Below are 14,931 nucleotides of genomic sequence, written 5' to 3'. Positions count from 1 at the left end.
GCTTCTGGCTGACTAAGTTTGCAGATGATTGCATATCAGGTGCAGTGACTGAATCTCCCCAGGACACAGATATCTTGCAAGAAGACCTGACACAAACTAATAACTGTTTTCAGAGTCATAGTATAAAACTCAATGCTAAAAAGTGTATCATAGTATCTTATAGAAAGCTGGCCACCCTGTCAATCTAACGCATTAAAAATACATACCTAACGGTAAACTCTGTAGTCAGGGATGTGATTTGGCATTTGACCATCATGTGTCTTCTTTAGTGAGGAAATCCTACTATGTTGAAAACTTATCAGCAGGGGTGTGGCATTTAGATCCAAATATGTCATTGTGCCATTGTACTGTACTCTCATAAAATCAGAGTAAAAGGCCCCATTTGGTATATACTTGGCCAGGCATATACAACAGCTGGAGTGTCCTCAGAGATTCATAAAAAGAATACATGGTATGGAAAACAAGTCTATGTGGACCGTTTCAAAACATTGTCCTTGTATTTGGTCTCCTACAGGCTGCTGAGAGGTGATCTATACCTTGTCTACAGATCCTCCTCCAGTCCATCCCTAAAGAATCCTTTGCACATCTGTAAAACTAATTGCATCAGGCATATCCGATGTATGGGCCTAAACCTTGCCTGTAACATAAATGGCAGATGCTGCAGGGACAGTTGTGTGTTTGAGACTTCCTCCTTCTCTGGAACAGGCTTCCCCCATGTGAAGCAGAGTTCATCCCTTCACTTTTTCAAGCACAACGTGGATCAGTGGCTGGAGAACTGTCAGTATATCTCTGGTCAGGCACCTATGTCAGAGGGAAGAAGCTTGTAAATGCTTGGCCACTGTTGCTGAAGAATATATTTTCCCTGAAAACCCTTAGGAATCAGTACTTGTCAAATTCTATTGGGAATCCTGGCTAGACTTGAAAAGACCCCTTGGGTCCAATAGCCTATGTATTCTACTATTATACAAAACCATTCCACCATGGGCTAGAATATGCATGTCTGATATACCAAGAGTTGTATCAAGCTAAATGCTAAAATGTGCAATGTATTATCATCACTGCATTCATCCCATAAGAGTCGTCATGAATGCCTGCATAGTACCCCCTTTATTTCAACTCCAATACCCCATCTAATAAAACCTCACTTGTCTGCAGGCAAGCACAGCTCACACACCACAAAACGTTCTGCAAGCAAGCATTTGACGTTTGCTGATGTTGAGAAATGGAATGTTCAATTCAGCAGTATATTGTGTCAACAAGATGTGGGTATGTGTGTTTCAAAAAGTATACTGTGTGTGGTTGTGGGTGTGGTTGTGTGTGTGGGTGTGGTTGTGTGTGTGGGTGTGGTTGTGTGTGTGGGTGTGGTTGTGTGTGTGGGTGTGGTTGTGTGTGTGGGTGTGGTTGTGTGTGTGGGTGTGGTTGTGTGGGTGTGGTGGTGTGTGTGTGGTTGTGTGTGTGTGGGTGTGGTTGTGTGTGTGTGGGTGTGGTTGTGTGTGTGTGGGTGTGGTTGTGTGTGTGTGGGTGTGGTTGCGTGTGTGTGGGTGTGGTTGCGTGTGTGTGTGTGTGAGAGAGAGAGTTTGAGAGAGGGGGAATCCTACTGTTGAGCAATTTCACTAAACATTAGCAATTTTTTAAAAATGTTTTTGCATTGTGAATTTACTGCATGTTCTATTTATTTATTTCATCTAACAAATGCAGTTTGCTTTTTTTTGAGGTTTGAAACAACAGTGTGGGGCTTCTCTTGGCTTGAGTTAATCTTGACAGCTTTGTTTTAGTTCTATGAAAATGTCATACTTTACATATTTGGTACTTCATCCTCAGTTGCATACTAAATTCTTGGATTTGTCTTGGGTTGTATTAAATAGAAATCATTGCAGTTTTCTCTTATTTATAAATGTATATATTTTTAACATTTTTCTGTAGATTTTCAGAATATTTTATGTGTTGTAGTTTGTATGCCTCTGAAACTAGAATTAGATATTTTGCATATCCTGTACGACTCTCCGAACATAATGCTTCCGATATTAATTTGCATGCTTTTCTTTGTAGATTATGCATTTATACCGTGTTTTAGCCCTGGTGTACCATTTCTTTTTCTCTCTTTTTTTAACAAGGACACCACCCATGGTTCAGAATGAAGAAGTTCTTGTTAGTGGAGCCGTGCCTCGCTCTTTACTCATTTGCAGTTATACTGACCTATATCTTGGTACAACAGTATGTCTATCAAAGGTTGTGGAAAGAAATGAACAATGCTACTGTTCATGAATCCGACAACAGTTCACTCTGCAATCAAAACACCAGTGATCCAAGCTATATAAAACAGCAGGTTAGTAAACCAAGCAAACCTGATCCGTTATTTTATAATGCACTTAATAACCATACTTTTCCTTCCCCCTGGTATATATTGCTAAGGCCACGGTTCAGGCCAGCGGACATGTCATTAATTTCATACACTGGCTGTTGAGTGCATGTTTAACATGTTTTGTGTGTTACTTCGTGGAAACTCTCTAATGAAATGATGTAGTGCTTCTGTGTGTTACTTTGCCTCACTTTGGTAAACTCTTGAAAGTTGATTTTGAAATGTCATATAAGTTTATGGATTTATCAGTAAAACAAAGTACTGAAGCAGTAATACAGATAACTGTGACACCTGGGGACAGTTGCCAGTCTGGAAATAAACTATTTGACTCTGTTTGCTGTATGTGATTTTAAATAGTTGTTGAATAGATAAACTAGCCTTCCCAGATGTGGCCGTGGTGGGAAAATTGAGAATGCAAGAGTTAGTGATAAAGACATAAGGATGTTGGAATAACTATAACAATATGATTATGTAATCAAAATATTGTATGAAAATATCCCAGGAGGTAACCGTATACACTGTCTACCATTATTTTTCAATTACTAGACATGCACTAAAGATAGGTAACTGGGCAAGTAAAAAATTGTCAGGTAGGACAATAAAAGATACTGCAGGGTTTGCTACTTTAGTCTAGACTACTCTATATAATTGATATACAAGAAAAAGGGGATAATGTTAGTAAAGTATGTTGGTGAAATAATTACAGTTAACATATTGAACTAAGGACAGGCAAATGTGAGTGTACAGGAAAAATGAACAGAAGTACAGAATAAGATGAAGGGGACAAATAGATGAATGTAAAAAGAACAGTACAATTTATACTAGAGAATACACACACACGACTTGTGATGCACGTTTGACAGGCATGCAATAAGTACTAAAGATCTGAAAGTATTTAAGGATCTAGGAGTTTTCTTTTGTTATAAACCACTTTTTAAGCTTGATGTGAATTCAGTTGTCAGTGAAACAAAATGGAGTATACCGAAATATGTTAAATCAAGAAAAAATGCTTCACTTTTTTGTACATCATTGACACAACTATTGGTCGAGATTTCTAAGGATGTCTATATACAGTCAAATAAAATGAAAAAATAAAAATACTGATTTGTTTGACAAAACACACCGAATGGAAAGACATTAATTTCACAAATATCTGGCATTGTTAGATGTGTAATTATGGAAGCATCAAAGACTTAAATGAGATGAGATTTATGTTTATAAATTTATAACAGTATTTAAGGGGAGAAGCTGGATTAAAATTGTATGGCAAAGGAAATGACCAATGAGGCTGAGATCCAACTGAGGTGGTAAGGTTGCCAACTGCCCGGAATTCTTCTGGACTGTCTGGAATTGTCGTCCAACACCTTAAAACTGTACTAGATAATCACAATTTAATAAACAGACATTGGGAATGTAATAAAGTACTATTCTTGTGGTTCAGGAATTTCATAGCAGACAACTTTTCTAGGCGGGGACCGTATCAATCTATGGGATTCACAAATAAATGCACCAAGCTGGCCTGTAAGGGTTAATGCTCTCTTTGGTGCTTGCACTTGAGTTTTCATAGTAGTTCAAATGGAGCTTTTGGTTTTGGTAATAAATTGTATGCCTCTGGGCTTTACAGGATAGAGTAACATGTATTGAAAAAGAAGAAAAAAATCTAGGGAGAGTTATGAAAGGAGGAAACAATACTTCACTTTGGAAGGGTAATGCTGCTTTATTTAATAGAACAAATTTATACCACTGTAATTTATTTTTCTGCTGAGCAACTTCCGTAAAAGTAAATGTGTCGTTTTAGTTGTTGAAATGTAAGAATCCTGTTTCTACATTTTTTTTGACAGCAATGATGAGGTGCAAAGTACATCTCCCTGCTGGGTGCACTAATTCCATACTTCTGAAGAATGTCCCTGATTGTACCTCATGTTTTCCCATCCCTCGTAAGATTTCTAATTTTTCTTTTTTTTGTAAATCATTGAGGATTTCTGACAGTTGTCTAATAGCAGTCATTAGTTTCATTTTTCTTCAGAAACTGCATATTGATGAAAGACGTTGTTCTGTTGATACTTTAAGTGAAGTAGTTATGTTTTAACATATTCCCGACTTACAAACTTTGCCTCATCATTATTTTCAGCTTATTCAAGAATTTTTGATAAAAGAAATTCAGGTATGAAATCAGCGACATCCCCTCACACACGACACTGCTGCAGTATTTCCAAATTATTATTCTTCATGTAAAACTGAGTTTATGGCAGTGTCCATCAGCGTTGGTGTAGTATACTTAAACGTTGGTATTTCACATAAAGGTGTTCAGGAATATAAGTAAGTCATTATTTAACCTCTTTACAACTAGTTGATTATTCCAGAAAACCGTGTCCCAACATTACTACTGTTTTTAATCCTTGTCTGGAAGGGGACTGTATCTTTCCTGTTTAATTTATCCAGGTGTTTATTTTTTTTTTTAAATATTTTATTTATTTATTGACATTTGTTAACCGGGTCGGGTTAGTCCACTTGGGCTTGTGGCCCATTTTCAGTGGAGACCCAAGGAGGAAAGCTCCAATCCTAGACATTAATACTATATTACAATGCTAAAGCAATATGTGAGTTAATATAGATTTGAGAGACAGATGAGATAAACATAAGTTGTAATACAGAAAAAGATATATATATATATATATATATATATATATATAGTAGAAAGCATACATAAAGCAGCAAAAAAATCACACCATAATATTTTACATGGAGAGTATAATTAAGTACAAAGTTGAAAACAATTTTCTTCTTAAGATAGTCTTTGATTGAAGTCAGTATATGGCAATTTACAAAGGGATTATGCAAAGTGGAGGAGTAAAAGTCCTGTGAATGGAGTGTAAGGAGGTTAGGTAGGGTCATGGCAGGGGCAAGTCTTGGAGTTGAGTAGATAAGATTTTAGTTCATTTTGAAAATGAGAAGAGTGTGTAATGGAGCATATATCTAGTGGAAGCTTGTTCCAGGCATGGGCTACAGAGTTATTTATATAGCATTTTGCCTACAGATTTCTTAGGTTGGTAGATGTCCAGTAGTTGCTTCCTTAATCTCTACCTATATTCCATATCGGACCCTCCGTACCTCAAACCAGCAAGAGATGGACAGAAAGAGAGGTTGTAGAGAATAGTGTAACCTATGAAACTGAGATAGTAGCAGCTGTTGGGGGAGTTTTGGAGAGAGTTTAATGCAATACAGTGGTGTGAATTGTATGGGGAGTTAGTAATGAATCTAGCTATTTTGTAAGTTTATTGGAGTTTATTCAGAGTGGTGGCCTGGATGTTGGTAAGAACTGGAGCAGCATATAGGAGGGTGGAGAGGAGGAGTGCCTGTCCTAGGGTGAGTCTAGCTTCTGGCATAATGGTTAAGGTGTTTACCTTACAGACACAAGGTGCAGGGTTTGATTCTCACATGAGGCAACTGGCTAGGCTTAAAATGGCCTGAAAGGGCAGGTAGCCTAGTATGAACCTATGAACCTAGGGGTTCGAAATTTTTTGTTCCGATACAGTAGGCCTAGTTTCTGGTGTGTGTTTTTTATACATTGGAGTGCATGTAGGTTGAATTTTAGTCATAAACAGTGACCCCTAGGAGTTTTGTGCGGGTATCAGGTTGGATGGTTGTGTTATTAGAAAATTTAATAGCAAAGGTCGTTTTATGGTGAGTAAGAGAATGGGGAAGGAAGAGTAGGAGTTAGTGTTTTTGGGGTTAATGATCAGTAAGTTGTCTGAGAGCCATTGTTCAGTGGATAGAAAGGCATGTTGGGTTAGGGTATGGAGGTCAGAGATGTTGTTTGAGATAGAGATAAGTGTAGAGTCGCCAGCATCTTGAATTAGTGAAGATTCTTTGTAGGAAGTAAAAAGGTCATTGGTAAAGACATTGAAGAAAGTAAAAAGGTCATTGGTAAAGACATTGAAGAAAAGGGGACCTAAGATGGAGCCTTGAGGAGCACCTGTTGGAATGGGGAGGAAAGGTGAGTGGGATGAGAGCCATTTGACTGTGTTCTTGACCAGATAGGTAGCTTGTGAACCAAGCAAGGGTGGAGGAAGATGGGTTAAGGTTGGCAAGTTTGGATAGTAATAGAGAATAAGAGACCGTATCGAAAGCTTTGGAGAATGAGAGACAGTATCGAAAGCTTTGGAGCGACTGAGGAAAAGGCAGGAAACAAGTTTGTTGCCTAGGGCCTCAGCAATGGTGTGAGTGAAGGAGAGTAGGGCAGTGGTGGTGCTATGGTTGGGACAAAATCCATGTTGGGTGGGGGTGAGTAGGTTGTGCTAGAGGAGGTGGTTTAGAAGTTGTGTGAATGCATTTTTCAGGTATCTTTGAGAGGGGGGACAGAATGGCAATGAGTCGAGTTGGCAAGGTCAGTGGAGTTTCCACGTTTATGTAGAGGTATAGTGAAGAAGGATTTCCACAGAGTGAGAACATTTGATTCAAGAATAGATCTATTTATTAGTATAGATATAGGATAGGATGTAGAGTCAGCAGCTAGTTTGAGGACGGTAGGAGGTAGATTGTCAGTGGTGGGAGAACAGGGTTTGAGCTTAAGGAGTAGGGATTTGATGTAAGTAATTGGAACTGGCTGAAAGGAAAACAGAGTTGTCTTTGTAGGGTTTGTAGGGGTGTGTGTTGAAGTTGGATTTGGGTTGGAGGGTAGGAGATTCTGGATGGTATCAATAAAGTATTTAGGAGGGTAGCAGTTTCCTGTGGGGCTGTGTTTGGGTAAGGGCAGGGGTTAGAGGGACTGCATGGATGGAGGATTTTATTTAGAGTAGACCAAAACTTTTGAGGATTGGATTTGTTTAACTGGGCAGAGCAATAGTAGGACTTTTTGTCTTTTGTAGTTTGTTTTTTAGTAGGGTTCCTTAGTTGTCTATATTTGAGAAGAAGTGGTAACTGTTTTGTTTTAGTCCAGGCTTTCCAGGCACTGTCTCTTTGTTTCATAAGAGGCTTAGTTTCCTCAGAGAGCCATGGAGCTTGGTTTGAACTTATTCTGATTTTCCTTGAGTGGGCAAGGGATTCCAAAGTATTCAGGAAGATGTTATTGAACATATTTACAGCATCATTGAGGGGGATTTGTTTAAGGATGGACCAGTTTATTCTGGAGAGTATACAGTTAAATCGGGAGATATAAAAAGTGGAAAGTTTTCGGCAATCTCTAAATAGGTGGGGTTTGGGAGTAGTATCTTAAGACGGAGGTAGGGAGATGGTCACTGAGGTAGTCTGGTAGGGTGGTGGGATTGTGGTAGTGGTGGAGGGAGTTGGTGAGAATCCAGTCAATTGTGGAGCTACAAGATGAATTTTTATGGAAGCGGGTGGGGGATGAAATTAGTTGGTGGAAGTCATGTAGGTGGATGCTGAGTTGAGGATGGTCACTAGTGAGTTTTGACCAGTCTATGTTGACATCACCTAGAATAAGGGTTTCATATGGTATTTTGTGGGAGAACCAGGATAGGATGTTTTCTAGGATGGGCAGATTGTTGCCAGGAGGGAGATAGATGGAAGCAATGGCAATTTTTTTTATGAGTATTCAAATGACAGTTAAGGATGATAAGTTCAGCTGGGTGGAAGTCTGGAATAGGTGAGGGGTGAGGTAAGAGGTTAAGGGTATTGGAGTAGAGGATTGCTACACCACCTCCTATTTTAGCAACTCTGTCAGTGCGAAAGATATTATAATCAGGAGGGAGTATTTCACTGTTGGAGATTTGTGGCTTAAGCCAAGTTTCTGATAGGGAGAGAACGTGAGGAGTAGTGTGAGCTATCCATGTGTGCAGCTCAGTAATTTTATTTGTTAGGCTCTTAATGTTTAGTGAGTATATAGTAAAATATTTAGATTGGGATGAGTTTTGTTGTCTGAGGATGAAGGTGGTGAGAGGTGTGTTTGGAGGGCAAGGTGGGAGTGATTTTGAGGGGAGTGAGAGAGAGGGGAGAGGAAGAGGGGCCTGGGTTTGGATAGATGTCACCAGAGCACAGTAAAGCTTTTGTAAGAGGAGAGAGAGTGTAGCAAAAGGTAGATGGAGTTTATATAGCTTTGGCTTATGGAGAGTTTATGTAGACATGTTGTGGTGAAGTTGAATAGAGTTGGGGAGATAGTAAATGAGGCACTAGTTGGGAAGCTGTTTCTGTAAGAGGTAGGAGAGCATATGTTGCGGTGAGAATGAACCACATTCATATCTAAGGACATAATAATAGTGTACAAAATAAGTTTTACTTTTGTCTTTGGTGTTTGGCAAGAATGCTGCCACAGCAGCACCCACAATGTAGCCAGAACTGCCGCCTCCTGTAGTTTGTATGGAGGTTACCTGTACTGGTAAGATATTTAAGCATGCAAAGCCAAAGACAGGGTTACTGCCTGTTCCTCTTTACACAAGACTGTCCTTATTTAGGCAGCTGTGTCCTATGGGAAAAAAATCATGAAACATGGCAAATGTCCTGAGATTTTTAGGTTGCAAAATATTCCCTAAGTTTCCTTTTAATCGTATAAAACAGTGGTCTTGTATAAAACACCAATTATTGGAAATGGAATAAATAACTCAAATTCTACAATAATGAGCATTTATGGTGACAAAAGTGAAGCCCAGTCTTTTGAACTGGTTGAGGGTACAGATGCTCAGATTTCCATAAAAATGTCCCACTTTGTGCATCTGAAAATGTGTCGACCATACATGGTTGGGAGGGTTAACTCGGGTGTATTGTGCATCAACCTGAGGCAATAAACCAGCCAAGTCTTTGCATTCCAGACTTCAGGGAAGTGCTTCTGTTGACTGAAACAATTTATGTCCACAGTTTCCTTACATTTTCTGTATAGTCTCATATAATACAGCTGTTACAGCAGTTATGCTACCAAAGTAACATTTGTTAAATTATTATGCGTGAGAAGATGAATTCACACCTTATATTTGGCAAAATACTTACAGTAGCATAGATTATGTAAAAATTACTTTATCATAATCAGTTGATCATCTCTGTTCAGTCTAAACATTAAGGAAAATTTTGCATGTTGGGTACCAAAATTTACATGCATTTTGCTTTCATGTACATGTCCAGAATGTTTGATATGAAAAGTTTGTTACGAACTCAGTCCCAATAAACCAAGAAAAAGAACAGTAGAGAGGCACAAGTTAAATCCAATAAACTCTTCCAAGTAGGCTTCCGAAATAACTCCTCAAGATTTAGTAGTCAACCTCTTTATTGTTAAAAACACAACCAGCGGACTGCACGAAAAGAAAAAAGGATCAGTCAAGCGCTTTCACCTGCAGCTATGACAGGCTTTCTCAAGATGAACCACAAGCGTTGTGGATGTGGTTAAATCACACCCTTAATTCAACAATAAGCAATTAAAACACCATTAGTGACTCATTAATTAATGAGTTCAATTTAAAGTGCTACGTGCTTAAAACAAATATTTCCTAACATAAAATGTACAAACTCTTGTTTGATATCAGTATAAGATTCTTGCAATAATAAAATGACATGCGTAAAAGTGCATTTTACAATCTAGCACTATTTCATTCTATTTAAATACTTCTTGTGTTTATCGAATGCATTAATTAACTAAAACAAATCTTCAAAAAAAAGCAGTGAAGAGTACGCTATGGGAAGTTTAGATACTTGACTTGATGGATTGCTCAACATTAAATAAGTTATAATTAAAGTGTTACTTATCTGTACAAAACTTTGCAATATAAAACAGCGTAAACAAAAAACAGTAAATCAAGTATTAAAATAGTACGAAGTGCAGTTTGCAAACGGGCTTTCACTTCATTCCTTTAAAAGTCCTTGTGTTAATATAGTACTTTCATTACAAAACATGACACTTAGAATCACTTAAAGATGCATTAAGAATACTCGTGCGATTTATGTGCAACATTATTAACATAATCAAAGTCAAAAAATCATAGTCAAAAATTTTTCCTTATTCTCTTTTTCTTTTTGTAAATGAGTATAGTTTCTGAATTTATACGTGGCATAATTAAACTTGATGTATATGTCCGTATTCATATAAAAACCAAACATGAAAGAAAGCAGTAAATGTTGGTCATCACGGTGTTTGTAAAAACCGAATAAAAATTGATATTAAGTTTACAATATAAATAACTGTAGGAAATATTAATATAAAATATAATTAATTAAAAAATTTATTAAACTGCCTATAATTCATATTGAATACTAATAATAATAATGTCCTTGTGATTAATATTGTGTTTGTATCCGAAAACTTGTGAAACATTAGAAATGGTTAAATATTTTATGTTAGACAGCGCTTGAATAAATAAGAACTAAGAATTAAAAATTGATAGTTAAATGTGGTGTTGTTATAATAATAAATAATTGGGTTATGATATTGAAATGTTAAAATACAACAATTAGGACTAGCACATTATCAGATTTAATATGGGAAACAAAAAACAAACAAAAAAGGAAAATAATGGGGAATAAATAGAAAAATGTGCAACATTGTTTAAGTGTAAATATATAAAAATAATAAAATATAAGTGTAAACCAGCATCTAAAAATTCCATTATAATAAAAGCTGTATACATATATTGGATATTTTCAACAGTAAAAAATTTTATGTACCCAAATTAATCAACAGTTTTCTAGTGTAGCTCTATCTCTAACAACAATACTTATGTTTATATAGAAATAAGGGGAGTTGGAAATATTTATATATATATATATATCTGCTGTATAAAAATGAACAAAGTTACAACTTTGCCCGTCTTAATTTCAACAGGCTAGTAATACTAATGGCTTCATTTAGGCCCCGGGGTCGTGATGCATTTAATCTTAGCTGCCAATTAAGTTCTTTAAAATCAATTGTTGTTTCCCAATCTCCACCCCTAGGATTCAATGGTACCTGTTCAATAACCATGAATTTTAGGGTCATCTTAGGGCAAACTGTTAAGTGCTTATAAAATGCATTTGTATCTTTCTTTCTCCGTATGTCATAGAGGTGTTCGTAAATCCTCTTACGTAACGTCCTCTCTGATTTTCCTATATAAAAACTCTCACATTCTTGACATACTCCTAGGTAAATTATTCCCTTAGATGCACAATTACAGTGCCCCTCAGGTTTCACTTTGAATTTTCTTGACTTGATGTCATAGATGTTAGTGTTCATAATGTATGGACACTGCTTGCAAGAATTACACTTGTGAGTACCTGATAGACAACCTTTGTTCTTAATCACTGATAGTGTGTGTTTTTCGAACATATTCTTAAGGTTGGTGTTCCTTGCGTTAACAAATAAAGGTTGTTTAGGCAACCATTTGTTCGTGTCCTCATTTAGTGTTAAGATAGGCCAGTATTTGTGTACTGAATTTTTTATTTTGTAGACATCATTGTTGAAGGTACAACTATATGCAGTTTGAAAATTGTGAGTATCAATACCTTTGTTTAATAACGTATTGTGTTTTGGTACTTCATCAGTTGTTGTGCCTAACAAGGGACGATATAAATCAGCTCTTCTTAGAAGAACTTCTTGATGCATTTCCTCTATCAAGTGTTCTGGATAACCTCTTTCTAAAAATAATTTAGTTAATGTTTTAACTTCTTTGTCAAACATTTCATCAGTGTTGCACATTCTGGAAGCCCTAATGAGCTGACCCTTTAAAATTCCCTTCTTTTGAGAGAAGGGGTGGCCACTACTAAAGTGTAGATATGCGTTAGAGAAGGTAGTTTTTCTGAACACTGAAGACTCAAACATTTGTAACTCAGTGTTCTTGGCAAGTAATACATCTAAATAATTCATAACATTTTCACTAATTTTGGATGTAAATTTCAAAAAGTGTGTAGTACCATTAATGTAGTGTATAAATGCTTGAAGACTTTCTATACTACCCTTCCATAAAATGCATATATCATCCAAATATCTTTGGTAATGCAAGATGTTGTCCTTCCAAGATGATGTAAAAATAAATTCTTTTTCCCAATAAAATAGGACAATGTTTGCATATGCAGAAGCACATGGAGAACCCATGGCAACCCCTTTACTTTGTGTAAAAAAATTCCCCATTAAAATAAATAAAATTGGTTAAAATGATGTCCATAAAATCTGATAATAAATTAATCATGTTGTTATTTAAATCTGAGAATTTTGTTAAAATTTCATTAAACCATTGTAGACCAATATCGTGTGGAATGCTAGGAAATAATATGATATGAAAAGTTGGCAACCCTATGTGGTGGGTGTACAAAAACTAGAAATAAATAAAAACAGACTCTGGAGTTTAGTCAAAATGTGCTGTAATTATAGAATGACTATCTGCAGCCGAATGATAGAAAGGCACAAGGTAACTTGAAACGGAAGCTGAAAAGATGGATGAAAAGTAAGCTATAGGAGTCATTAGGGTAATAAAATTGTTCTTTTATTTAATTTGTTTACTCCTTTATTGTCTAGACTGTTTACTGATATATAGTTGCTTTGCATTTTTATGCAAATGCTTTTCAACAAAGTTTAGTGCAGCGTAATTTGTGCAAAATGCAGATTGAGCGGTCAGTATTCTAGTCAACTGTGTGTTTTCTCGACAGAGGTGTGTGTGTGTGTGTGTGTGTGTGTGTGTGTGTGTGTGTGTGTGTGTGTGTGTGTGTGTGTGTGTGTGTGTGTGTGTGTGTGTGTGTGCATGCAAGCATTGGGGTTAGAGTATGGGTTAAGCAAAGGGATAGGTTTAGTATATGTACATAATGTGTATCTGAGTATCTGAGCTGTCTTGTATAGCAGAAATATTATGAAAAGGGTTGGAGCAAGGTTAGGGTTATCCTGTCCCTTACTCTAATTGTGGAGAAACCATGGTTTCCTACTTATTGCTTTATTTATACCATGTTGTGAACATAATATTGGAATAGACTACTAGGAGCAACTCTGGTGATAGAGGTTTGCTTTTTGGTTGATTTGTGTTTTATTCCATGTACTGCTTTGTCTGTTTAACAACTTGTTTGTTTTACCTGTCTGTCTCTCTCTACATATATGTATATACTTGTGTGTGGGGGGTGCTGCTATGTAGTAAATGCACATAGCCCTCTTGTTGTAGGGAAATCTCATCCCTAAGCTACAGTACAATGTCTTATTGCGCAAGACAATTCCACACATATTGCATGTACTAACAATTCCACACATATTGCATGTATTTGATTTTATTCTTTTTGGTGGTTGAATGCCTGCTAGAAAAACCTCATATAGGTTTTATGAGTATATATGTATTTTTGGGTATTTTTTTTTATTACTTTTCTGAGGCAATTTTTTAAATTATTTTTAGGTTGATGCTTGGTAGTTTTTGGTAGTATAGTTAGGGTTCGGTATCTTTATTTTTTGCTTAGTTGTATAATTCGTTTTAGTTTTTCAGTAGTGGAATTTTCAGATTTGTTGGATGCAGTTAATTTTTATTTTTACTTGTATGAGGTTTGTTTTGTTTTATTTCTTCATTTTTTTTGTGTTTAGTGATTGAACTTTCATTTTTTTTAGAGTTTGTGAATAGGATTGAGTTATGCTGGTGATTTCTTACTGCTTTAGTTAGCTTTGTGTTAGTTTTGTTTGTAGGTTTGTCTTTGTGTGTTTTTAGTCACTGAGGGACTTCACTATCCTGATCTTGATGACCACACTACTGAATCATGATCTTCATGGCCACACTGCTGAATCATGATCTTCATGGCCACACTACTGAATTGCAAATGGATGCTTTGAAAATACGGATTACCTGTAATGTTGTTGTTCTTGTTGTGTCTTTCGGCTTTTCCCAGTTAGGGGTCGCCACAGCGGAACTCCGGTCCGCTAATGATTGGCAGTAGATTTTTACATGCAGAGTTGCCAGCTCTGACGCACAACCTTCAACAAAGGTATGCCCATTCACGCATTTCTCCACACAGAAGATGCTCTAGCTGAGAATCGAACAGGACAATGTCATACTGTGAGGCGACAACGCTACCGCAGCACCACCACCGCAGTGTTTAAAGTAATACCGAAATCAAAATGTCGCTGAGTTTCCATAGACTAGGTGAAATCAGTTTTGAGGTTGTTGAATTGTACATACGGTACTTTGATAAACGACGACTAATATTAAACAGTGCCATGCAGAATGTTTTCCCAGATGCATTGTGTACAAATGCAGACTAACGGCCATACTCATAGCTACAAGCGCATAGGCAAATATGCAAATAGGAATAACTGAGAAGACATAGCACATAATGTCAGATATTCCACATATGTTTTACTATATACAACAGTTACCAAAATGTGTACCTTTCAAATCATGCACATAGTGTACCCTTGATGCTTGCAAGGGAGGATGAAAATCTTGTTTTACTTTCACATGTACATACGGATTGTTCCAGACAATCCTATACCGACAGTTGTGCTACATTGTGCAGACCCTGAATATTTCTTCTCGTAACTTTTGACAAGTAAAAATGTATCTCCTAAGAATGGTACCTGCATAGTTTAATGAAGTTAGACATTGCTAAGATCAAATAGTAAACTTGCCCAGAGTAACTTAACCCACTCTATATGGAACATTTACATGAAGGTTACATCCCATGTCTGGTGTGCTTAC

The 14,931-nt window shown here is 36.7% G+C and overlaps 1 protein-coding gene across 1 annotated transcript in view; it reads left to right on the top strand.

Moving 5' to 3' along the window:
• Window positions 1-14,931, top strand: part of SLC46A3 (solute carrier family 46 member 3) — a 409,772-nt gene that overhangs the window by 97,026 nt on the left and 297,815 nt on the right. Inside the window, exon 2 of the mRNA XM_044073266.1 lies at window positions 2,115-2,326. Coding sequence (XP_043929201.1) covers window positions 2,135-2,326 — 192 coding nt within the window. The 5' untranslated portion in view covers window positions 2,115-2,134. The remainder of the gene's footprint in view (window positions 1-2,114; window positions 2,327-14,931) is intronic.

The sequence above is a fragment of the Protopterus annectens genome, chromosome 5.part1 (assembly GCF_019279795.1).
Source record: "Protopterus annectens isolate FY-2018-M chromosome 5.part1, PAN1.0, whole genome shotgun sequence".
In the NCBI taxonomy this organism is placed as follows: domain Eukaryota; kingdom Metazoa; phylum Chordata; order Ceratodontiformes; family Protopteridae; genus Protopterus; species Protopterus annectens.
This window is presented reverse-complemented; position numbering and strand designations above follow the sequence as displayed.